The 27,536-nt window shown below is 44.9% G+C and overlaps 1 protein-coding gene across 5 annotated transcripts in view; it reads left to right on the top strand.

Annotated features, from left to right (window-relative positions):
- The window catches only part of ELF1 (E74 like ETS transcription factor 1), a 209,955-nt gene that overhangs the window by 158,434 nt on the left and 23,985 nt on the right, over positions 1 to 27,536 (top strand). For all 5 annotated transcript variants that reach the window (XM_069758204.1, XM_069758208.1, XM_069758205.1 and 2 more), the window contains one exon: positions 26,169 to 26,343. In XM_069758204.1, coding sequence (XP_069614305.1) covers positions 26,169 to 26,343 — 175 coding nt within the window. The remainder of the gene's footprint in view (positions 1 to 26,168; positions 26,344 to 27,536) is intronic.

Genomic DNA, 27,536 nt, shown 5'->3' with positions numbered 1-27,536 from the left:
AGATACAATTCAAAGGCATGAAAAGATTAGGAAAGTGGATTTATAGAGGATGGAGATCATCTTCATTGGGGTCTATTATATGTTAGTGCAGAAGAAGGATTCTGGTTGCCCATTGTTGGCATCAGATGAGAGTCTGGGACCCAGTTCTACATTAGTTGTCCTCGATCTATAGGAAATTTTCTTGCCAGGTCCGTTAGAAATAGATGGCGACAGATGCCGCATTAACAAATCCATTGCCAATTGACTCCAGTGTTAAAAAACAGATCTGGCAGTGATCAGTTAGCTGATAACAAACTTAAAAATGTGTCAGCACAAAGTATGTGTAACTGATTTGTGCTAGATCCCTTCTGACAGATCATTACTGGACATGTGAACATAGTCTGATTGAGATTCCCAACCTTCACGGTGGAAGTGCAAGAAAAAGGACAAATATAATCCTATAGGATTTCTCACAACTGTGCCATCCAAGGATATATGTTTATGGCATAGGTAAACTGGAAAAAGCGGGTATTTCTAGCTGTTACCTTCAGGTAAACGAAGTATTCTTGTTTTCCAGACACCTTGGGACCATATACGTAAATGTATAGTGTAAATTTATAGTGTAAGGCCTAATATGAAACACAGCAGAGCATGTCTAAGTGTACAGCCCTTCGTACATGATAGACAGCTGTTGGTCTCCCGATTATTTTGTTCTGTATGAAAGAGGTTCTGCCAGAGGCCTCTGGAAGCCTCTTATATCACTGAAAGTAAAAAGATTGGTGGTCCAGAATCAGACATGCCAGATTATTCTCTCGCCCAACGTCATGTGTTGGTGAAGAGTTGGGAGGCCGTATACACATTAGTCTGTTGGCCAAACCCAACGATATAGGTGTGGGTACAGGCGACATAGGGCCTGTATGAGGGCCTTAAAGCCATTGTTTATGGCCATGTTTATGTACCTATTTAGATCATCCAATAGTCCAATATGTATGAGGACCTCCGGATTCCTCTCCCAACAATATCTGTTAAGGAGAAAAGGATCTGGCCTGTTGCATTGCCAACGGCCGATGGTTTTGTTCTCTGGGAAATCTCATAGCAAACATAGGAGTGCCGAGTCAAATGGATTAAAGGGTTATTCCCACCCTCCCCTGCACCCCAACACGCACAAAGAAAAAAAACTTGCTTATATTCAGTCCAATATCTGGGACCCCCAGTGATTTTCAAGATCTGCGCTTTGTAGCCCCCATCTTGAGTGGAGTGTCAGTGTGCATGCTTGGCCTCTGCTCCATACATTGAAATGGCAGAGAACAGCACTTCTCTTTCTCAGGCAGTCCCATAGAGAATGAATGGAGCAGAGGTCGAGCATGCACACGGACACTCCATTCCAGATGGGCTGGTTCGCCCTGATCTCTGGGTTCCGGAGCCTTGATCTAGGGAAGGTGCAATCGGTCACCAGATTTTTGTGCTAACAATTAGACCGCATCATGATATGGGGGCAGAGATCCTGATTGCAGCTTGCTAAATGTTTTCAGTTTGATAGAACAGTGATTTTATCTGCTCCAGGTCTACCAGTCCTGTGAATACTAACTCTGTATAACCCCATCACTGATTATATAACACTGTAGGGAAACAGAGTACACCAGACCATAGAGTGATACATTTATAAAATATATATTACAACCAGGTAATCTGCTCACCTGAGCGAGTGTGTAGGCACAACTCCTATGAAAGCTCAGTAACCATTGCTGCTGCCCCGTGGCTGGGGGATGAACTCCACCAGGATGCATGAAGGAAAGGACAATTCACAGTTTTGGGCTATTTTAACAGAGATGATCATCCTTGACCAAATATATAAGAAGCAGTTTTACTCCACAGCACGTTTCCTCGCAGGACCGCCGTCTTTCTCAAGTGTAAAAAACAACTGATTGGTGATTGGCAGCTTTCTGCCTATGCATAGTGTACACAGAAATTTGACAATCAGTGGTGGGGTTACTGTCACGCACAGTGAATGGAGACTAAGTGCAACGCGAAGGGAAAAGGAACCAAACACTAGGGAATGGGGGAGTGGCGACCCCTAGACAGATTTAACGACTGTCTGCCCTATCGTCCCTATATAAGTTCCGCGCCCATCGCCGACCCTGGCGATAAGTCCTGCATCGGGAAGGACAGGACAGGACAGGTTTACTAGTTCTCTTGAGAAAATAAGTTATTAGCAGGAGATTATCACGACTAATTAAAAGAGCTCAATACGTTGCACATCATGGGAATCCGTTTCTTTCTCTACATTATGCTGCTCTCAGATTTGGAGGTAAAAACCTGGTAACACTCTCTTTAAAGAGGTTTTTATCCCCTCCAAAAGAAGTAACCCATTTTCATAGGATAAGGGATAACTAGTTTGATCAAACATAAAAAATGCCAACTTTGCATTAAAAGTTCTCAGAAATTTCCGTGTAGTGAATCTTTATAATGGGCAGTGCAGTGTCACACATAGCATAGATGATTTCTTCCCTTGTTGTCGCACTGCACGGCCCATTATTCAGATTCTCTACACTAGTTCTTGTTTCAATTAGATTTATTAAATTATATAATAAAATAAGCTGAATTTCAGGCACAAAACCTAATAACGGTCAGTGGGGCAAGTTGAAGATGACCTGCCACCAGGTCAAAAGTGGCCAGTTTTGTTTTTATTTTGTGCTGAAAAAAAAAAAAAAAAAAGCGCATGGACTGCACCTTGCAAAAAATCATACATTGATCTGATGCCATTAGGAAAAAAAATATATTACTGAACATGAAGTTCTTAGTGTAACATTGTGATCAGACTGTATGAAGCCCACTGCCACGTCACGGCGAACCTCAGTGGGGCCCTAAGGCCCCTTTCACACATCACTTTTTAGCCGTCAGGCACAATCCGACTAATTTTGTAAAAAACGGATCCGTTGGAAATTGTGAAAAACTGATGCGACGGATCCGTTTTCTTTTTACCTGGGGACAGAGTTTGGACTTCCTGTTCCAGAGAGAGATATATCGATCGCTGGATTCCATCATTTCACCTCACGTTTCATCCCTTTATCTCCTAACCCGTTGCTGGGCGTTTTTTCGCCGGACAGAAAAAAAACCACGTTCCTCTGCATGTTTTCTCCGGCCACTGGAAAACTAATTTAGGACGTATCTGGCAAAAAACGGATTAAACGTGAGGCCATCTGGCGCTAATACAAGTCTATGAGAAAAAAAAAAAAACAATCCGGCGACAACTTTTGCTGGATCCGTTTTTTTTTCTTTCCAAAATTGGCCGGATTGTGCCTGACGGCAAAAACCTGATGTGTGAAAGGGGCCTAACTTTTTATAGCCTTAAAGGAGCAGTGCTGTTCGCTAAGCACTGTCGCAGCACCAGCAGGGCAGACAGCATTGTGCCTCACAGCTCCCATGCTGTAAGACAAAGTCCCTATGACTCCAGACCACACTGCCCCACCAGCACAAAACCACAGCAACAATGGCCGCCACACAGCACCACCACCAAATGAAAGAAGCACTGAAACTCGCCTTCCTCCAGCTCTGCAGTGAGAGCAGATACATGCTGGACCCCCTTTTGCAGTTTCTTACTAAGGCCGGGTTCACACTACGTTACAGCAGCCCGTTCAACACATACTTTAAATGGGCTGCTGTAACGCAAGTGTCGTTAGGGCAGCACGCTAGTGCAGATGGAGGATCTGCTAGCTCTATCTGCGCTAGCAGTGACGGACCCGGAAACGCTGCAGCCCGCGTCTCAGGGCCCGTCACTCATTTCAAAAAACCTGATCTGCACATCCAAACATAGACTGAGTGTGAACAGGTGCTGAACCCAAAGTCGCCAACTCGTATATAGTTAAATAAATAGGGCAGCACACTGCAGCGCAAAAACATGCAAACTTGAAAACACGAAATGTAAACTGCATTACTGCACTAGAAATATGAAAAATGAGAGCTTTTAGCGCATAAAAATGGCCAATTTTATGTGTACCTCGTAGCCACTTTACGGCATCTCTCTTATACGAGGTCCTACTCTAAACCTACCTCGCTGAGAATAAACGTCTCCATCTGAATGGGTACATGTGAAACCTCTCCTTGGACTCAAATTCTCTCTCACTGTGGAGGGGTACTGGACCTACTATAATTAAAACACCTGAAGCTAGGAGGCAGGGAGTGCACGATCAGAAGGCTAGAGAATACATTTCAAAAAACCTGATCTGCACATCCAAACATAGACTGAGTGTGAACAGGTGCTGAACCCAAAGTCGCCAACTCGTATATAGTTAAATAAATAGGGCAGCACACTGCAGCGCAAAAACATGCAAACTTGAAAACACGAAATTTAAACTGCATTACTGCACTAGAAATATGAAAAATGAGAGCTTTTAGCGCATAAAAATGGCCAATTTTATGTGTACCTCGTAGCCACTTTACGGCATCTCTCTTATACGAGGTCCTACTCTAAACCTACCTCGCTGAGAATAAACGTCTCCATCTGAATGGGTACATGTGAAACCTCTCCTTGGACTCAAATTCTCTCTCACTGTGGAGGGGTACTGGACCTACTATAATTAAAACACCTGAAGCTAGGAGGCAGGGAGTGCACGATCAGAAGGCTAGAGAATACATTTCAAAAAACCTGATCTGCACATCCAAACATAGACTGAGTGTGAACAGGTGCTGAACCCAAAGTCGCCAACTCGTATATAGTTAAATAAATAGGGCAGCACACTGCAGCGCAAAAACATGCAAACTTGAAAACACGAAATTTAAACTGCATTACTTCACATGTACCCATTCAGATGGAGACGTTTATTCTCAGCGAGGTAGGTTTAGAGTAGGACCTCGTATAAGAGAGATGCCGTAAAGTGGCTACGAGGTACACATAAAATTGGCCATTTTTATGCGCTAAAAGCTCTCATTTTTCATATTTCTAGTGCAGTAATGCAGTTTAAATTTCGTGTTTTCAAGTTTGCATGTTTTTGCGCTGCAGTGTGCTGCCCTATTTATTTAACTAGGGCCCGTCACTCAATGACGGCACATGGCTAGCGCACGCCCATTGAGTCAATGGCGGCGCTAGCGGACTACGTTACATCGCGTTATGCTGCGGTGTAACGTAGTCCGTCTAACGGACTGGTGGAACGCAGAGTGAACCCAGCCTAATTTAAAATCACCCGTGCCAAATGGTAGGAGTGCAGGTCCAAGAAAGGGGACAGATCATGCAATCTGTACCGAAATGTATGATTTTTGCTGTCCATTCTCTTTCTTTTCGGCATTTTGCTTCTATTTTCTTCCCAATGCTCTCTTGAGTTTTTTTTTTATAGGTCTTGTTACTTAGTGCTAGTTTCCTGGCCTTTACCCACTGGGTTGTTCTCAGGGTAATAGTGCAGAGTAAAACACAACCTCTTGGTAAAGACTACTGATGAGCGAGTGTACTCGTTGCTCGGGTGACCTCCGAGTATTTATGACTGCTCAGAGATTTAGTTTTCCTCACCTCAGCTGAATGATTTACAGCTACTAGCCAGCTTGATTACATGTGGGGATTCTCTAGTAACCAGGCAACTCCCACATGTACTTATGCTGGCTAGTAGCTGTAAATCATTCAGCTGCAGCAATGAAAACTTAATCTCTGAGCAGTCATAAATCCTCAGGTCACCCGAGCAATGAGTACACTCGCTCATCAGTAGTAAAGACCAGGAACATTTTGCACTACAGTGAAAAATGCAATATCTCAGAATATGGCTGAAAAGCCAAAAACTGACTACCGACAGGAGTAGTAGGAATAAAATATGGGGGAAAGCTGCCCCGTCTGACCTGGCGACAGGTTCTCTATAAAGTAGACGTTTCCTGTGCTCTTTTCATACCGTGGCCATGATACGATTTCTGCAGACCTTTATCTCCCTTGTTTTTTCCTAGGAACCTCATGTCTATAATTAGAAGTGATTTGACTTTGTAGCCAATTCAGATGTCTGCATGCAAATGAACAAGGGAGACACATTTTGTTTTTACAGTAAACTGATAGAGCTGTGACTGATCCACCCTGTGACCACGGGCAATGTGTAATCTGTACCTATAGACACACCCTAGACCCGGAGCCATAGCCCGCCATTTTTGCTGAGCCTTTGTTGTCCTGCGGCACTCAGATGATTGGCTCACGTCATCCCATCGGTGTAATGATTCACTGGTCTTACTGGTCTGTACGAAGGACGGCCAAGTTGTCTTTTCCGGGTAGGGCAGGATGCAGTGCGCTGCAGCAGTCTATGGCAGGGCTATATGTCGTCTGTATGCTGCACATAGGGGGAAATTGAGGTCTGCTTGACTGGGCTTTAAATCAAAATATTGGACCTCTGTGTTAAGTGAATACTTTCATGTGTTGACCTAGTTATAATGCAGTGAATATAGACCTGGAATATATGGTTACCTGCTGTTGTATCAAATTTCATATTTGTTCTACGAGTACATCAGACCTTGCTGGGCATAAATGGAACTGGTGTGGTCCCTAAACACTATTAACCTGCAAATATGGGGTTAATCTGCAGTTTAATGGTTAATTCTAAAGTTGTGCGACCGCCGCACTGAAAGCATCACTACTGGAAGGAAATTAGCTTTATTTCCCTGACAGTCTTCGGTTTTAGCCGTAGTGGCACGGTCGGCTTCAGTCACTTTTCTGTGAATAGTGAGCGGTGGCTGTAACCACGCCTGGCCCTGAATGACAGCTGGCACCACACTGAGCCACTGCAGGCGAGGCTGTCACTCGGTGTGCCAGGGTGTGCGTACAGCCATTGCTCGCTGTGTGCCAAGCGGAGACTGAAGCCGAGCTGGTCGTGCCTCTATGACTGAAAGCCGGAGGCTGCTGGGAGGAATAAAGTGAGTTTCCTTCTGGTTGCTGAGCTTTCAGTGTGGCAGCCGCACAGCTGGAGTACGCTATTAACCTGCACATTAACCCCATATCTGCAGGTTAATGGTGTTTGGGGACATGACAGGTTATCTTTTAATAGAGCTGAATATACGGCATATGTGCGGCATAATGCTCCCAAATATCTCCGTATATTCAGCTGAAGTGTGGTCTAATGTCCCCCAACAACCAATATGCATCCACAGTGCGGTATAAGTTATGTCCACATCAGTATATAACTTTCATTCTCGCTGGGTAAATTTTGCCACCAATTTAGTAACATATCCATACACCTAAAGAATACACCTAGAAAAAACACACACCAGCTAGCAGGCAAGTTTCCAAAGTTGGTTCTTTCCCGGTGACTGCTAGTGAGAGAAGGAGGAGGCACAATCAGCTGATTACAGTATAAAGACGCTGTAAGGCGGGGGACGTGGGTGACAGGCTGAGAAGCGCAGTGCGCATGCCCAGGAATCCTAGCCCCACACTGTGCACAATGCATAACACAGTGCGGGGCAGGGATTACCGAGGTGGGTGGCCGCACTGCCAGCACTGCCCCACAAAGATTTACACAGCGCAGGCGCCGGATTTGAAAAAAAAACAGCGCGGAGGGGGCGGCGCCGAAAGCCACTGAAAATGTGAGTGATGGCAGAATACCCTTCAAACTGGGGGCTGAGGACCCGCCTCCGTGGACAAAGACAGGTATTTTTGCAAAGTTTCAAAACGCTTTATTTTAGTAATACCCGACCACAAAACTAAAAGAGCCACCTTGTTAGAATGCGGCTTTACTGCTGCACAAGGTGTCTCTTTTAGTTTATAACGGCTGCAGGGGGGTGACAGTGGCCCTTTAAAAACTGACCAGCAGCGAATAACAGAATAAAGCAAGTGTGAACAGGTGCAAGGTGGTATGACTGCATAACACACAAAAGAATACAGCAGCCTCTGTATGCTTGGAGATGTGTGCAAACATTGAATATATGACATTTGCACTACATTAGTACTATATAGAATATACTTATAGAATGGAAAAAAACTAGCAAACCCTAAAGAGCGACAGATCCAGAGCCGGTATAGACAGAGCGACCAAAGTCTACTCGTCTAATCTGGGCTGCACCAACACAACTACAAGCCGAGAGAGAGCAGACTCTGCCAGCAGCGCCCCAGGAGGCCGTGGAGGATGAGGCCCGCTTCTTGCTAAGGTGCTTCAAATACTCCGCAGTGAGGGACACTCACTTCAGGAGACTTTGATCTCCTCCCAGACTTCACCTCAGTGGAGGAGGAAGAGAAACTGTCTATACTACTGGGGGAAAGGAAAGTGCAGTGGCAATAGCAGCACAATATGTCAGTGCCTGCCACAGACTGAGGGGCCAGATATGTCCTGGACCCCTATACCACACACTGGATGTGCCCCTATACCCATTCCCCATTATTTTACCACTTCCTTTGACAATGCTAAAATCAACTTAGTCCTGCCTATAAAGCGCATTTGAATTTCAATTAATCTACTAGGCACACAAATTGGCCAAGCCATATGTGTCCAGCAGCAACAACAAGGCGACCATTCTCTGGTAGGACCTGAAACGTTTCTGGCAGGCTTAGCAGTGACCATTCAGTATTAAAGCAGCACTCCAGCGTTTTGTGTTTTTTTTTTTTTGTAATTACTGCTAGAGTGGTGCTTTGAATCTAAGGTCCCTGCAGTTTGTCTGATACTCGCCTGCCACCGTCTTCCCCTTCTATTGCCGATGCTCCAGCCGGTCTCCGGCAGTTTGTGATCTGCCGGCTGGTCTGGTGTTTCATGGAGTGCGTCGGAGGTCACAACTCAATACTAGTCTTTGAGAGCCTCGTTCTGGCTCTTGTGGACTTGCATTTAGAGCTGTTGATGTGACTCCTGACGGGCAGTCATAAGTTACGGTCACTGCTGCGAGCGACCAATCAGAAATGTGCCGTACTGTGACACACTCCGCCCGCCATTTTTGTGTGATTTTTGAATTTTTACCTCACAGCAAGTTTCTACTGCGTGGAGGCGGACCCAGTGACGTTGCTCTTCAAGCTCCTGCCGAATTTCGTCAAAAAAATGATAATACCATTTACCAAAACTATATATATTTAGTTGTGAAGTGGTTCAGTGACATTTTCACACCAATTTTGAACTTTTGTTTGGTGTTTTCTCCATATACTGCCTATTATTCACTGACTGTTATACTGAGAGACTGCCGTTTATTAACCTCTTCTTTGCCACATTGGGTATATTGCTCTATTATTTGCCACATAAGGACATTGTCCATTATTGCCCAGCAATTTCTTAAATAACAAGAATTGTCAAGAGCTGGTAAGTGCAGCCATTTTTTGTTCTTTCTTACTATTATTTATTAATTGTATTATTCTTACATTTGAATAAATAAAGTATATATGGATTCTAGACTCCCGATTCTTTAGAATCGGGCTGCCATCTAGTATCTTATAAGATTTCTCACACCATGACCTGTAATTGCTCATCTAATATAATGTACAGATCATTGTTAATTGCTCACACAATTATGGGTAATAGTACAAACTGCTTGTAAAAATCGGTAACTTTGTAATTTATTTATTAAAAATAGCCTACGCTCCCAAGACCAGAGGGGTTTTAATATTGTTTTAGCCTAGGTCGGCGCCCTCGTAGGCTAGGAGCGCAGCTCACGAGGGCCTGGTTGTTGCGCTTGTTAGGACTGGTTGAAGCTGGCCTGATAAATGGATCCAACCCAACCAGCTTCAGCGCCCACCGCTCCTCCGATGCTGCCTGGGCAGTTTGGGCCCCAGTCCATGGCCCTGCTCTCGGCTGTCCGTCAGTCAGAAGCGTTCTGCCTCCCGACAAGCAGGAAGCCAGGTGACTGGAGCAGTGCGCTCCTGAAGATTACCTCAGACAACGTGTCTTTCATCTTCAGCTGTGTAGTTCTTGAAACAAAAACAATTTGTCCGCTTTAACCCTGTTAGTGACCAGGCAAAATTTTTGAAATCTAACATGTCCCTGTATGTAGTGATTCTGAGACTGTTATTTCATGACGAATTATACGCAAGAGGTAGTCAAAACTGCTGTTAGAAGTTTAACCCTTTAGGTGCGTCACAGTAATTAATGCAAAGTTGATGGGGAAAAAAAATGGCAAGTTTTTTTTCCACTAAAATGTTTCTAAGAATCTAATAGGCCACAATAGCTGAAAGACCAGGCCATTACTTGGCCTCTGCAACCTCATGGTTGCAATTATGGGATGCTGATGCTATTGAACCGAAAGACTGCGTGGAAACGCGTAGAGCGCCGCATGAGATTCAGATGAGCACACAGATACATAAATGGTAGTGATGAGCGCAAGTGCTTGTTACTAGAGTATTCACCGAGTGAGACCTTCGCGTCCCTGCGGCCGCATGTTTCGCAGCCTTTACAGCCACAAAACATGCGGGGATTGCCCATGTTTGTCAGATAATCCCATCATGTTTTGTGGATGTGTGAAACATGGGGACGCAAACATGCCACTTGAGCACCCACAAAACTCTGCACACCCGAGCACCCTGGACAAGCTCTAGTAACGAGCACTTGCGCTCATCACTAATGCTTGGTTTAGCTTTGTAGCTAGTATACCCACTACTATTTGAACCTGGTTCCCATGTAATATAGATGCGTGACCCTGTATCCACTTATCTGGTATATTAGCTTGGTATATGACAGGCATACGTGACCCTATAGCTTTACCTACTTATCTATGAATTTATGGTCCCGTATGCTCATTGGAGTATGGTTTATGCTCAGCGTAATTAAGGGTCATACAGGGACAGTCCTCGGTGAGCGGGGAGCCATTTGCGTTAATCTTAGGGTGCCAACCTCCACAGCAAGGCCGGGGACTACAGGGATTAATAGGCCCCTTTTTTGCAAAGTATTCATGGTGGGTTGCTAATCCAATTCTGTGGTACTGTGACTTTATTGAAATGACATCTGTGACATACAGTATATACGGATTTGTGACATATTTACCTATGGGGAGGGCGTCTTTAAACATTACTAATAAAGGATATACTCTTTTGTGGTTCTAAGATCTTCTTCTTGGGAAGATGGCGCCTCACAGAACATTTCCACCTTCATTACATGATCTATGGGAAGATTAGGCAGTCACTAAAGTATGGTTTTTAGATGCAAATTATGACCTTATCTAACATATGATGTGGAAAAAACATGCAATTCTATGCGAAGTATGATTTAAGCCCCTAATGGGGTGGTCCAGTCCAAACCGATAAGTCATACATATCCTCAGGTTCTGGCTCAGAAACCGGCGAAAATCTCGCAGTGCACAGTAAGTGTGCTGGGGGAGTTCACAAGTCTGCAGTCGCACAGCGTGACTGCAGACTTATCGATTTGGACTGGACAACCCCTTTAAGAAGACTACCAACCCAGACTGTAATGCCCATACACATTAGATGAATGCTGGCTGAACCTAGGAATTTCAGTACGACTGGTGGACCAATTATTGTATGGGTGATGATGGGTGTCCTAACTATCCCCTGACTGCAGATGGCAAAGGAAAGAAGAATTCTGAGTCCTGGATGTTGACATGCCTGGTTCTTTGTTCCCACAGGAGAGAAGCTGACAAGTGTCTGACAGTCCTTGACTGCAGATGGCAAAGGAAAGAAGAATTCTGAGTCCTGGATGTTGACATGCCTGGTTCTTTGTTCCCACAGGAGAGAAGCTGACAAGTGTCTGACAGTCCTTATTGCCCTCTCTCCATTGAGAGCCATGCCCACTCCACCAAGCCCAAGTGTGAACGTGAGGTGTGAATGAGCCTTTGGTTATCAGATGTCTAGGACGTATGTCTGCCTTTAGGCTTCATGGCTGTAGCGGTGTCATGTGCAGGAGGTTTTGTGACCGCACATAGTCCCCTAAAGCTGTGAAATACAGAGAATAAGGGACTCCATGTGCTGCCATATGGTGCTCCCTCCAAGTGCTGTATATTAGAAATGTTGGAGCATACCACGATTCTTATTTTATCTGAGCCGCCCGTAAATAATCATGGCATAGGCTACGTTCAGACTAGCGTTGCGCGCCGCTGCGTCGGCGACGCAACGCACGACGCACACAAAAACGCGGCAAAACGCACGCAAAAACGCTGCGTTTTGCGACGCGTGCGTCGTTTTTTGCCGAAAATCGGACGCAAGAAAAATGCAACTTGTTGCGTTTTCTTGGTCCGACACTAGCGGCAAAAAAGACGCAAGTGTTGCAAAACGCAACACACAAAAACGCATGCGTCCCCCATGTTAAACATAGGGGCGCATGACGCGTGCGTCGCCGCTGCGTCGCCCGACGCTAAGGCGACGCACACTAGCAGAACGCTAGTGTGAACGTAGCCATACAGAGGCGCAGTATGGGCACCCTTTATATTTCCACGCCACATGAAGGAACGGCAATATGGCAATGTGCATGAGGTTTATGTGGCAAATGTATTTACAGCAGAACACAGGTTTGTGTTTTAGTTTTTTGGTCAAAATTATCACCAAATCTATGCGAGAAAAAAAACATCCGTTTAACAAAATTGAGGCAAAAAAATCTCCTTGTGTTTCAGTGAGTAGCCTCAGTCGCTTGTAACCACTCCTGCATTCATGCTGTAATAATGGAGGGATAAGGTGGATGCGCTGAACGTTGTAGTTCATCTTACAGATTGTGATCATATCCGTGGTTTACTTTTTGTTGGCCAGGGCAACATAACAGCTGCACAGGGGCCCATGAGGTAAGGGGGCCACTCCTGCCACAGATATATTAGGGGGTGCCTTGTGATGAGCTATTGGACTGCTGAGGGCCCTCATCGGTCTGCATCTTGGATGTTTGGCCCTTGTTAACATTCCACATACTCAGCATTATGAGGTCAGCATTGCTTTAGTTTCTCCAGAACATAGTTTTGTACTTCTGCCAACTCCGTCATCTGTTTTCAACTTTGTGTCCTGTGAGTTACTATTGTTACAGACATATGGCAGAACTTCAGGCTCTTCCTCCAGCCTGCCTGTATTGCTGTACCTGTTCTGGCCTCTAAATACGAGTACTTTACTATTTGTACAGGGGAAATTCTCTAGAAATTAGGACTTCTATTTGGTCCTAGGTTGGGTATAGATGTCTGATCTAGAGAGGGATCTAAGGGGTAACGTTTCTCCTTGTAGAGTGACATGCTAGACTTTTCGTATATGCCATGCATGCTCCTCTGGAAAATTAAATATGCAAATTACCTCTTTAGAGAGGAAGAGGACTTGACTTCTAATGCCACCGATTGGCCGTAGCAATCCTTAAAATCAATATCGACCCTTTAACGTGCCTTGCCTAAATCATATGGCAAGACTCGTTAAAAGGTTGATATTGAAGTTTAGGATTCCTACTTCCAATAGGTGGCACTAGATGTCAAGTCGTCTTCCTCCCTAGAGAGACTATCTGCATATTCTAGAGAGGACATTGACCTATGCTGCTTTAAAGGTACTGTCACACTAGACGATATCTCTAGCGATCCGTGACGTTGCAGCGTCCTCGCTAGCGATATCGTCCAGTGTGACAGGCAGCAGCGATCAGGCCCCTGCTGTGCTGTCGCTGGTCGGGGAAGAAAGTCCAGAACTTTATTTCGTCGCTGGACTCCCCGTAGACATCGCTGAATCGGCGTGTGTGACACCGATTCAGCGATGTCTTCGCTGGTAACCAGGGTAAACATCGGGTAACTAAGCGCAGGGCCGTCACACATAGTGACGCTGCAGCGATACCGACAACGATCCGGATCGCTGCAGCGTCGCTGTTTGGTCGCTGGAGAGCTGTCACACAGACAGCTCTCCAGCGACCAACGATCCCGAGGTCCCCGGTAACCAGGGTAAACATCGGGTAACTAAGCGCAGGGCCGCGCTTAGTAACCCAATGTTTACCCTGGTTACCATCCTAAAAAGTAAAAAAACAAACGCTACATACTTACCTACAGCCGTCTGTCCTCGGCGCTCTGCTTCTCTGGTCTGGCTGTGAGCGCCGGGCAGCCAGAAAGCAGAGAGGTGACGTCACCGTTCTGCTTTCCGGCTGACCGACACTCACAGCCAGAGCAGGAGGAGTGCAGAGCACAGCGCTGGAGGACAGACGGCTGTAGGTAAGTATGTAGTGCTTGTTTTTTTACTTTTAGGATGGTAACCAGGGTAAACATCGGGTTACTAAGCGCGGCCCTGCGCTTAGTTACCCGATGTTTACCCTGGTTACCAGTGAAGACATCGCTGAATCGGTGTCACACACGCCGATTCAGCGATGTCCACGGGAGATCCAGCGACGAAATAAAGTTCTGGCCTTTCTTCCCCGACCAGCGACAGCACAGCAGGGGCCTGATCGCTGCTGCCTGTCACACTGGACGATATCGCTAGCGAGGACGCTGCAACGTCACGGATCGCTAGCGATATCGTCTAGTGTGACAGTACCTTAAGGATGACTTCTACTTAACTGCAGATTTTCAACAGATCACAGTGTGTAATTTAGTTCAATTTAGAATGCTGTAGATCAGATTACAGCAAGGGAAGGGGAAAAATGATCAAGATTGCCAGAGTGAAAGACCTACAGATGGTGCTGCCTTCTAGTAAAGGTCCATGTGCACAGCCCAAGCGGCAAAACGATACGACTGCTGCTGATTGGTATATTTTTTGCCTATCAGCAGCCATTTGAATGCCTGTTTACACAGGCAGACCAAAGTAGGTTCATAGGCTTCCATAGTTCAGTAGTGCAAGTTCTGTTTACACAGGGCAATGCATCACTAAAAATGATTATCTATTAAGCTCCACAAAAGATCATTTCAACCTATGAACAAGCGTTTTTTTTTTCTCATTCATCTTGTGATCTGCAGCCTGTTTACCCAGCAAGATGATTAAGTCTCTTACATTTTTAACTCAGTAAATTCTGCTGGTGTGATATAGGTGTGGGGGAGTCAAATAAAAAAACGTTGTAAAATAGCAGACTAGAATAGAAACCTAATCTGGAACTAACAAACGTGGCACAGTTGACACACAAGGTGGGGGAAAGGTGAAAACACCATGAGCAAGAGGAGATGATTGGAATGTGGTCTTCCTCGGCTTGCAGTAGTGCCTGTCCAATCTCTACAAATGTTCTAGAAAAAAATAACAACTGCAGTCTGCACAGACATGCGTTACAGCAGCCACAAGAAAATAGGAACCTGTGGACTTGGATATCTCATTGATTCCTGTAGGATAAGGAATATTCATTGGTTTGTGCAGGAAGGGGTAGGAGGCGAGCTGTGACCGTCACTAACTGGCAGTGATGGATCTCATATGATCTGTCTCCTGCTGAGAGTCTTTTCATTGTAATCCTTTCTATGAAAATCATTTTATGTATTGTTCCTTTTTGAGAAGTTGCCCTTTACAGCGGGTGAGTTTCTTAAAGTGGCTGTCCGCTTTGAATAATAACGTTTTAGTTAGAAGGATTTCCCAACGATAGACTGATCGCAGGATACCCTAAATCAGATTCTGGAAACAGCTTCAGGAAATGATCCTTTTTTTATTTTTTGGAAGTGTTTACCTGAAGTGGTTTTGGAGAGTTTTTAAGTTTTTTTGGAAGAGGCTTTTCTTCCCGAAAGTGTTTTTTTTGCAGCCCTTTGATTGGACAGTGCCCAGATTTAAAAGGATTCCATCATGATATGCTTCAAAGAAGTGACGTGCACTGTCTTTCCCTCCCCCCCCCCCCCCTTCCCCACCAGATGTTTATCAAAACCGGAAGTGGAAAAATAACATTAAAAGAACTTCTTATGAAATGTAAAGATAAATAGCTTGTTATCCAAGTATTGTGAGCGCGCTCGAATAATATGTTCTTGTCCCCGTGGCTGCACGATTCGCAGCTGATAGCCACAACACATGTGGTGATTGCCTAACAGCCGCAAAACATGCAGCCGCCCGAGATACTCGGAACACTGGCGCATGCTCCGATAACACCATGTCGCAGCACGTTCGCTCATCACCAGCTCTAATACATCTAGCTGGATGCTGCAATTGTAATCATTCCCAGATCCATATTCATGAGCATGATATAAGAGAGGGTTTTGTTTCATGTCTGACTTCATTATATTTGTATCATTGTGTTCCATTTCTGCTAGATCTTCAGTGGGTTATTGTGAAACACTTCATCCTCACGAGGATGTCCTTATGTGCGTGCGATTACTATGAAGTCAGCATTCCTTCCGCAGAGCCGCTTGTAATACTGTGTTCTTCAATAATATCATGTAACCCACAACATAAACTGTTTACAAAGTGGGCTGCATCATTTTCCAGAAAGGAATGTGGCGTTTTATCTTCTTGCTTGGATTTCTGAGGTTGTGAAAATTGTTTTTAGGCACTCTCTGCAGTGGCGAAAATAAGTATTTGATACACTGCTGATTTTGTAAGTTTTCCCATCTACAAAAAGCGGAGAGGTCTGTAATTTTTATCATAGGTACACTTCAACTGTGAGAAACCAAATGTAAAAAAAAAATCCAGAAAATCGCATTGTATGGTTTTTACCTTATTAATTTGCATTTATTGCATGAAATAAGTATTTGATCACCTACCAACCAGCAAGAATTCGGTCTCTCACAGACCTGTTACTGTTTCTTTAAGAAGCCCTCCTGCTCTGCACTCATCATCTGTATTAATTGCACCTGTATAAGGAGTGGCTCCCTAAGAAGAATTTCAAGGTCCTGGAGTGACCTAGCCTAGGAAGCTGAAACTCCATGTTACCTAACAGCCCTCAAACCTGAAAGACCTGAAGAAAATCTGCACTGGAGGAGGGGGCCAAAATCCCTGCTGTGTGCAAACGTGGCCAAAGACTACAGGAAACATCAGACCTCTGTAATTGCAAACAAAGGTTTCTGTACCAAATATTATTACGATGATTTCTGTTTGTCTGCTGTATCATATACTTATTTCATGCAATACAATCCAAATGAATTATGTAACAATCATGCAATGGGATTTTCTGGATGTTTTGTTTAGATTCTGTCAATCACTGGTGAAGTGTGCCTAAGATAAAAATTACAGACCTCTCCATTCTTGGTAGGTGGGGAAACTTGCAAAATCGTCAGTGTATGAAATACTTATTTTCCCCACTGTGTACAGCCATTCTACATACTAGGGTATGTGCACACATTATTATTATTATTTATTATTATAGCGCCATTTATTCCATGGCGCTTTACATGTGAGGAGTGGTACACATAAAAACAGGTACAATAATCTTGAACAATACAAGTCACAACTGGTACAGGAGGAGAGAGGACCCTGCTCACGAAGGCTCACAATCTACAAGGGATGGGTGAGAATACAGTAGGTGAGGATAGATTTGGTCGTGCAGTGGCTTGGTCGTTTGGTGGATACTGCAGAGGATGTAGGCTTGTCGGAAGAGGTAGGTCTTCAGGTTCTTTTTGAGGGTATGTGCACACGTCAGGATTTCTTGCAGAAATTTCCTGACAAAAACGGACATGTCTGCCAGAAATCTGCATGCGTTTTTTTCGCGTCTTTTCCCAATGCATTTAAATAGCGGGAAAAATGCGAAAAAAACGCAAAATTAATGAATATGCTGCTTTTTTTTTTTTTTTACCGCTATAAGTTTTTTTTTCGCGGAAAAAAACGCATCATGTGCACAAAAATTGCAGAATGCATTCTAAATGATAGGATGCATATGTATGCATTTTTAATGTGTTTTTATAGTGTTTTCATATTGAAAAAACGAGAAAAAACCTTAACTTGTGCACATACCCTTAAGGTTTCGATGGTAGGTGAGAGTCTGATATGTTGTGGTAGAGGGTTCCAGAGTAGGGGTGATGCGCGAGAGAAATCTTGTATGTGATTGTGGGAAGAGAAGATAAGAGGGGAGTAGAGAAGGAGATCTTGTGAGGATCGGAGGTTGCGGGTAGGTAAGTACCGGGAGACGAGGTCACAGATGTATGGAGGAGACAGGTTGTGGATGGCTTTGTATGTCATGGTTAGGGTTTTGTACTTGAGTCTTTGGGTAATGGGGAGCCAGTGAAGGGATTGACAGAGGGGAGAGGCCCAGGAATAGAGGGGGACAGGTGGATTAGTCGGGCAGCAGAGTTTAGAACAGATTGGCGGGGTGCGAGAGTGTTAGAGGGGAGGCCACAGAGCAGGAGGTTACAGTAGTCGAGGCGGGAGATGAAAAGGGCATGGACTAGGGTTTTTGCAGATTCTTGGTTGAGGAATGTACGGATCCGTGAAAAATTTTTGAGTTGAAGGCGGCAGGAAGTGGAAAGGGCTTGGATATGCGGTTTGAAGGAGAGGTCAGTGGATTCACATTAAGTATTTGGTGCAGAACGTTTTGCATAATTTCTGCATCTCTTGGCAAGAAAAATGCAGTGTAAAACATATGTCTTTTTGTCGTATTTTTACATGTTTTGGGGCAGATTTTCCCCCACTCTTTGGTATTGGTGAAATCTGCAGCAAAAACGCTGAAAGAATTGACATGATGCAGATTTAAATCTGTATCCAATCTGCAAGCAACAAATAAGCAACGTGTGCATGAGACGTCAGGGTTCTCTTTCACTTTGCTGTCATCTGGAAAGTTTCAGGTTTTGTGAAATAATTGCGCGGCGCAAATTCAACACAAATGCAACGTGTGCACACGGCCTAATTGGGATTTGTGATCGGTTAGGCTACTTTCACACATCAGGTTTTCGCCGTCAGGCTAAATTTAAAAAAACCGGATCAGGCGAATGTTGCCGCCGGATCAGGTTTTTTCCCCCATAGACTTGTATTAGTGCCGGATTGCAACGAATGACATTGTGTTTCTTCCGGTTTTCGCCGGATCCGGCAAATCTGCCGCTTCCGGTTTCTGGAAAAAACGTCCACTGCAACGTTTTTGGTCTCCGGCAAAAAAGCCTGAAGTGCCGAATCCGGCGCTTCCGGCTGTTTGCTAGAATGGGAGCCGGAAGGTGCCGGATCCGGAAAAAGGCGGATCCGGCGGCCTGATCCAGTTTTTAAACTGAGCATGCTCCACATTTTTTTATCCAATAATCTAGATAGGCTAGCCGGATCTGTAAAAAAACAAAAAAAAACAAAACGGATCCATTGCATCAGTTTTTCACAATCTGCGCCAGATCCAGTTTTTGCAACATTCGCCGGATTTAGCCTGACACTTAAAACCTGATGTGTGAAAGTAGCCTTAGGGTACCGTCACACAGTGCCATTTCGATCGCTACGACGGTACGATTCGTGACGTTCCAGCGATATCGTTACGATATCGCTGTGTCTGACACGCAGCAGCGATCAGGGATCCTGCTGAGAATCTTACGTCGTAGCAAATCGTAAGGAACTTTCTTTCGTCGCTGGATCTCCCGCTGTCATCGCTAGATCGGTGTGTGTGACACCGATCTAGCGATGCGATCTAGCGATGCGTTCGCTTGTAACCAGGGTAAACATCAGGTTCCTAAGCGCAGGGCCGCGCTTAGTAACCCGATGTTTACCCTGGTTACCAGCGTAAATGTAAAAAAAACCAAACAGCACATACTTACATTCCGGTGTCCGTCAGGTCCCTTGCCGTCTGCTTCCAGCACTCACTGACTGCCGGCCGTAAAGTGAAAGCAGAGGACAGCGGTGACGTCACCGCTGTGCTGTGCTTTCACTTTACGGCCGGCAGTCACTGAGTACGGGAAGCAGACGGCAAGGGACCGATACCGGAATGTAAGTATGTGCTGTTTGTTTTTTTTTTTACGCTGGTAACCAGGGTAAACATCGGGTTACTAAGCGCGGTCCTGCGCTTAGTAACCCGATGTTTACCCTGGTTACCCGGGGACTTCGGCATCGTTGGTCGCTGTAGAGCTGTCTGTGTGACAGCTCCCCAGCGACCACACTACGACTTATCTACGATCACGGCCAGGTCGTATCGCTGGTCGTGATCGTAGGTAAATCGTATAGTGTGACGGTACCCTTAGACTGGGGGTCCTGAAAGATTACTTCAGCTCTCAGTAGCATTCCTAGTCTGAATGCAGTAATCTTAAGTTGGCTATTTACATTACATATAAACAGTTAAAGCCGATTATTATAACGCTATCTAACAAAAACCTTTGTATTGCTTCTGATTTTTCTCGGGCAGTATTTGTTGGTGAACGTGGGAATTGGCCTGCTAATTTTTTCCTATAAATAAGCATGCATGCTCGTCCAAGCTGTGTGCAGGTTTAGGCTATGTTCACACGTCGCGTTTTTGCTGGTTTTTTTTTTTCCAATGTAAATTTTATGCTGCGTTTTCAGAACCAGCAAAGTCTATGATAATTTAGAAATCTCATGCACACGTTGCTTTTATTTAACTGACAGATTTGGAAAACTGCTGTGTTCTTGCAAACAGTAGCATGTCACTTTTTTCAGTGTTTTTGCAGCGTTTTTTCACTCATAGGAAACCTTGGGAAAGTGCAAGAATGCAGAAAAAAAATGCAGGCATCGGGTTTTCTTGCTTTTTTGATGGAAAACCTAAGGGAGTAAAAACAAAAACGCAGCAAAACCTGCTTTTTGTAAGCAGCTTCCTTAGGCTATGTGCCCATGTTGCAGAAATGCTGCGGAAATGTCCGCAGCATTTCCGCAACTCCCTGCCGCATGTGTTTTCTGCAAAACAAGCGTTTTTAGCTTGCAGAATACTTGAGTTTTCCAAGCGATTTGAAGCATTGCTTGGAAAAGTGATTGACAGGTTGGTCACACTTGTCAAGCATAGTGCTTGACAAGTGTGACAAACGTTTTACTATTGATGCTACCTATGCAGCATCAATAGTAAAAAGCTATAGTGTTAAAAATAATATGGTTATTCTCACTTTCCAACAGCCCCCGATCTCCTCGGCGGTGCTCCCGGTATGTTCGGTTCCCAGGGATGCTTTGCGCAAAGGACCTTTGTGACATCACGGTTGCGTGAACGCGACGTCATCTCGGGTGATTCGAGCAATGCATCCCTGGGAACAGAAGCAGCCGTGTGCACCGCTGAGAGGCGGGAGGACTCCGGGGGCCATCAGAAGGTAAGTATATCCCTATTTTTTTTATTTTAATTCCTTTTTTTCTATACAGGCATGTGGTAGAGTCTCCCCTCCTGCAGACCCTGGGTACCATCCACACATGAAGGTCTCACTTGACGCTTGGTGGGCATAGCCACATGCGTAAAGTGAGCGTTTCAATTCAATCCTATGGTGGCGGAATCGCGACGATTCCGCACAAATAATGAACATGCTGCAGATTTTACCGCTATGCGATTCTGCAGTGGGAGAATCCGCAGCATGGGCACAGCAACTGCGGAATCCCATAGGATTGCATGGGAATGCGTTTTTTAAACGTTTAAGCTGCGGCAAAAACGCGGCGGAAATGCTTAAAAAACGCAACTTGGGCACACAGCCTTACTGGCAAGTGACTAGGTATTGCCTGCGGGAAGAAATACAATAGGTGAACATAGCCTTATGGTGGAGTTGTGACAAATTCCTGGCAGCCAGAAGCTGTGTCATATGTACGGAGACAGAGAAGGGAAAGCGTGTACAATGTTAAAGGAATTTAATGTATTTTAATGTATTCAATAATATTTTCATTAGATAAGTGTGCGTACACACAATGCGTATTTAAAGCAAACCCATCACCAGGTTTGGCCAATATAAGATACGGCCACCGCCTTTCAGGGCTTATCTACAGCATTCTATAATGAGATGGGATGCGGAGCGATGGGTATCGCAGGTCCGGCGCCTCCCATCTTCTTGGGATGTCACCCTCCTGCCTCTTTCATGGCTCCACGGCATGGTGCTCCTGCGCAGGCATACTGATCTGTCCTGTTGAGCGCAGACCTGTACTGCAGTGCGCAGGTGCGGGAAATGTCAGAGAGGCCCGGCGCCTGCGCACTGCATGAATTTGCTCTGCCCTCAACATGGCAGATAAGTACGCCTGAGCAGGAGCGTGATGCCTGGGAGCCATGTAGCAAGCAGGAGGGCGACATCGCAAGAAGATGGGAGATGCCGGACCCGGACCTGCAACACTCATCAGACCAGACCGCCCCGCAGGTGAGTATAATAAAACTTTATTTTTCTTTTCTTTCAGGTCGGATCGGAGGCTAATGTACATCATTACAGAATGCTGTAGATAAGCCCTGAAAGGCAGTGGCCATATCTTATATCGGCAAAATCTGCTGACAGGTTTGCTGTAAGCAGCGTCAAACCCGCAGCGGCCAGCTGTGACAGTTGGGGAAGATTTCTAGAAATCCCATCCACTATTGTCAGAACTTCCGAACCCCAAGAGTGAACCCACAGTACCGCGACAATGAACCTCCCAAGGGTGATCTTACCAGATGGACCACTCCCTATACAGGGAGCGTTAGGGGCAGGCACGAGGGAGACTATTGCTGCGGAAGCGGATACCGGGGAACAGGAAGCAGGAGAGGAAGGACGCGTAAGTGGCTAAGGCGGAGACACAGGACTGAGTGACAGTGACTGAAACACAGAGTGGACTGGATATGGCGGACGACCAGGACAGGCATGGAATGGCGGAGACACAGGACGGACTGGATATGGCGGATGACCAGGACAGGCAGGGAATGGCGGAGACACAGGACGGACTGGATATGGCGGATGACCAGGACAGGCAGGGAATGGCGGAGTCACGGGACGGACTGGATATGGCGGACGACCAGGACGGGCAGGGAATGACGGAGACGCAGGACGGACTGGATATGGCGGACGCCCAAGACAGGCAGGGTATGGCAGAAACACAGGATGGAGCAAGGTATAGAGGACCTGGGTCAAATGAGGACAATTGACAAACAGGCAAAGAGCAGAGGAAGGAATTACCTTATATACAAGACGTGCTGAAGGACTTCCGGGTCAGAGTCCTCCCTGGATCATAGAGAAAAGGTATGGAGCGCCTGTAGTTCAGGAAAGCGAGGTGCGTGTGCGCAGAGGTGCTGGAGCGAGGAGTGTGCATGCACACCTGCCGAGAACCAGGAAGAGGACGTGTGCCTGCATGAGGAGCGTGCCGCCGTGGGTGAGAAGAAGCGGAGAAGACGGTAGCGGACCCGGCAGCTGGAGGGAAAGGAGAAGCGTCCCGGAGCAGGTAAGTATGAGCTGAAGCGGCGGTGGCCCGGCAGCAGAGGCGGCCGTGACAACTATGCTATCAGTTGGCCAGCACCCACATACACATTCTTATTGGCTGAACTGTGGATATCACCAGGTTCAGCTGACACTAGCCCAATGTGTATATGGGGCTTAAATGGGTATTCAAATCGTAAAGATCCTATCCCAATCATCAGCAGTTGTAGTAATAATAATATTAGCAAATCACAAGAATTGTACTACATTTCTAATTGAAAGTATTTGTCATGTCACTTACCCCATGTGCGGGGCATTACAGTAGCTTGGGTATTCATGGTTACCACCAGTCGTATGGTGACAGCAGTTGGTGGTCGTAACCATGGATTCTAAGCTGCTGCAATGCCCTGCGCATGGGGTAAGCGACATAGGGAATGGAGGTACTGTATTTGATAATATAATTACACCTACTACATATTCAGATAGTATCTTGGAGATGGAAATACCCCAGTACAAAAATAAACCTGCATCTAATAGCAGATTAAGTTTTTGGCAAACATATAATCATTGAATTTATGGAGGAACAGCTGTTCCAACCACAAACCTGTACCGTTGAATGTAATAGCTCTGAGATTTAGCAGGAGAAACAGCTATTCCCCTGCAAAAATTAAGCGATTATTTTACAACCAATTGGGCAGCTACTGTAATTGCCAGTGTTTATTTTGACCACTGTGTGGGTTCGGATGAGCACCTGAAAAATGGTCTTATTTTCATCAGTAATCCGTCCGTATGCCTTCTGTCATTCATATGTTCTTAATTTACATCCGTATGATATCTGTTTTTATAATAATACATTTAAAAGAAAATTAACAAGACCAAATACAATTTTGTATGTTAAGACTTGCAATACAGTTGGTACGGAAAGTATTCAGACCCCTTTAAACTTTTCACTCTTTGTTTCATTGCGGCCATTTGGTAAATTCAAAAAACTTCATTTTTTCTCTCATTAATGTACACTCTGCACCCCATCTTGACTGAAAAAAACAAATGTAGACATTTTTTGGAAATTTTTTTTTTAAAAAAAAGAAAAACTGAAATATCACATGGTCATAAGTATTCAGACCCTTTGTTCAGTATTGAGTAGAAGCACCTTTTGAGCTAGTACAGCCACGAGTCGTCTTGGGAATGATGCAACAAGTTTTTCACACCTGGATTTGGGGATCTTCTGCCATTGTTCCTGGCAGATCCTCTCTAGTTCTGTCAGGTTGGATCATGAACGTTGGTGGAGAGCCATTTTCAGGTCTCTCCAGAGATGCTCATTTGGGTTTATGTCAGGGCTCTGGCTGGACCAGTCAAAAATGGTCACAGAGTTGTTCTCAAGCCACTACTTTGTTATTTTAGCTGTCTGCTTAGGGTCATTGTCTTGTTGGAAGGTGAACCTTTTGCCAAGTCTGAGGTCCAGAGCACTCTAGAAGAGGTTTTCATCCTGGATATCTCTGTACTTAGCCGCATTCATGTTTCCTTCAATTGCAACCAGTCGTCCTGTCCCTGCAGCTGAAAAACACCCCCATAGCATGATGCTGCCACCACCATGTTTCACTGTTGGGATTGTATTGGGCAGGTGATGAGCAGTGTCTGGTTTTCTCCACACACCAACAATGTCTATCTTCATCTCATCAAACAAGAGAATCTTATTTCTCATATTCTGGGAGTCCTTCATGTGTTTTTTTATTTTTATTTATTTTTTTATTTTTTTAACAAACTTTATTCAGGTTTTCATATATCTTGCACTGAGGAAAGGCTTCCGTCGGGCCACTCTGCCATAAAGGCCCGACTGCTGGAGGGCTGCAGTGATAGTTGACTGTGTGGAACTTTCTCCCATCTCTCTATTGCATCTCTGGAGCTCAACCACAGTGATCTTGGGATTCTTCTTTACCTCTCTCACCAAGGCTCTTCTCCCACGATTGCTCAGTTTGGCTGGACGGCCAGGTCTAGGAAGACTTCTTGTGGTCCCAAACTTCTTCCATTTAAGGATTATGGAGGCCATTATGCTCTTAGGAGCTTTGAGCACTGCAGAAATTCTGTTGTAACCTTGGCCAGATCTATGCCTTGTCACAATTCTGTCTCTGAGCTCCTTGGCCAAGTTCCTTTGACCTCATGATTCTCATTTGACCTGACATGCCCTGTGAGCTGTGAGGTCTTCTATAGACAGGTGTGTGCCTTTCCAAATCACGTCCTATCAGTTTAATTAAACACAGCTGGACTCCAATGAAGCAGTAGAACCATCTCAAGGAGGATCACAAGGAAATGGACAACATGTGACTTAAATATGAGTGTCTGAGCAAAGGGTCTGAATACTTATGACCATGTGACATTTCAGTTTTTCTTTTTTAATAAACTTGCAAACATTTCTATTTTTTTCAGTTAAGATGGGGTGCAGAATGTACATTAATGTGAAAAAAATGAACTTTTTTGAATCTGCCAAATGGCTGCAATGAAACAGTGTGAAAAATTTAAAGGGGTCTAAGTACTTTCCGTACCCACTGTATTGGAAAAAGTAACTTTTACGTAATCAGAAGGGAGATGTAAGATCCCAATAAGAACCTTTGGCACAAAATCACGAAAATGGTGATAAACTTGGATTTTAGGCTACGTTCACATTTGCGTTCTGTCGGGCGCAGCCGCAGCGACGCATGTGCCCCTATATTTAACATGGGGGCGCATGGACATGCGTTTGCATGCGTTTTGCGATGCATGCGTTTTTTTTGCCGCAAGCGTTAGGGCGCAGAGGACGCAGCAAGATGCATTTTTTTTGCGTCCAAAATTCGGCAAAAAAGGACGCATGCGTCGCAAAACTATGCGTTTTAGCGTGCGTTTTTGTTTGCGTTGTGCGTTGCGTCACCGACACAACATCGCACAACGCAAATGTGAACGTAGCCTAATTCTACCGACCCGTTCATAGCAGAATAATTTGAGTAATTTGTAATTTTTGTAATTTTGAGCTGAAGGTTCTTATTGGAATAACACATGAAAAAACTGCATGGTATTCAGACCGGTCATATAGTATAGGGGTCCATTATATCTGACCTGCCCATAGAGTTGCCATGTTATTATTTTTTTTATTTTTCTTATTTTTTTGTTATTGTACCTGGGAATGAGCTTAATACTGGAATATCACCTATTACTACCAAAGCTCTTAAAACATTGACACTAATAAGCCCTTTTCCCATCTACAGCTTGATGACCCTTCAATCTTCCCAGCTGTCATTGTAGAGCACATTCCAAATGCAGATTTACTGCACAGTTACTCGGGGTTAACATGTGTGGATGATCCCAATGACATAATCACGGAGAACTCGCTGGATGTAGCGGAGGAGCAAATCATAGAAGACGATGACCTCACTCTCACAGGTAATGGTCAGTGTGACCAGTAACGGCCATTCTAACCTGTGCATAGACAATGGAATCTGAGTGCGTATATGCATTACTGATAATTTCTTCTCATTTAAAGATTTTTCTGTATTTTCATGACTAAAAATTGTACAGGCAAAAATATTGTACATTCACACTAAAAGCATCAAAACTATGAATTAACACACGTGGAATTATATACTTAACAAAAAAGTGTGAAACAACTGAAAATATGTCTTATATTCTAGGTTCTTCAAAGTAGCCACCTTTTGCTTTGATGACTGCTTTGCACACTCTTGGCATTCTCTTGATGAGCTTCAAGAGGTAGTCACCGGAAATGGTCTTCCAACAATCTTGAAGGAGTTCCCAGAGATGCTTAGCACTTGTTGGCCCTTTTGCCTTCACTCTGCGGTCCAGCTCACCCCAAACCATCTCGATTGGGTTCAGGTCTGGTGACTGTGGAGGCCAGGTCACCTGGCGTAGCACACATCACTCTCCTTCTTGGTCAAATAGCCCTTACACAGACTGGAGGTGTGTTTGGGGTCATTGTCCTGTTGAAAAATAAATGATGGTCAAACTAAACGCAAACTGGATGGAATAGCATGCCGCTGCAAGATGCTGTGGTAGCCATGCTGGTTCAGTATGCCTTCAATTTTGAATAAATCCCCACCAGTGTCGCCAGCAAAGCACCTCCACACCATCACACCTCCTTCTCCATGCTTCACGGTGGGAACCAGGCATGTAGAGTCCATCCATCATTCACCTTTTCTGCATCACACAAAGACACGCTGGTTGGAACCAAAGATCTAAAATTTGGACTTATCAGACCAAAGCACAGCTTTCCACTGGTCTAATGTCCATTCCTTGTGTTCTTTAACCCAAACAAGTCTATTCAGCTTGTTGCCTGTCCTTAGCAGTGGTTTTTTAGCACCTATTTTACCATGAAGGCCTGCTGCACAAAGTCTCCTCTTAAGGGTATGTGTCCACGGGCCGTTTTACATCCAGACTAGCTGCAGATTGAACGCTGCGTGGAGCTGCAGCGTTCAAACCGCAGCGTCCAGATGTTACAGCATAGTGGAGGGGATTTTATGAAATCCCGTCTCCACTATGCGTGGTAACACGCATCCGGCAGCCCTGCGATTCCGGACATTCGGAGCGTCTTTTTAGATCGCAGCATATCCGATTACCTTGCT

This window comes from Ranitomeya imitator, chromosome 3 (assembly GCF_032444005.1).
Source record: "Ranitomeya imitator isolate aRanImi1 chromosome 3, aRanImi1.pri, whole genome shotgun sequence".
NCBI lineage: Eukaryota > Metazoa > Chordata > Amphibia > Anura > Dendrobatidae > Ranitomeya > Ranitomeya imitator.
The sequence above is the reverse complement of the archived record's forward strand: the minus strand, read 5'-3'. Positions and strand labels throughout refer to the sequence as shown.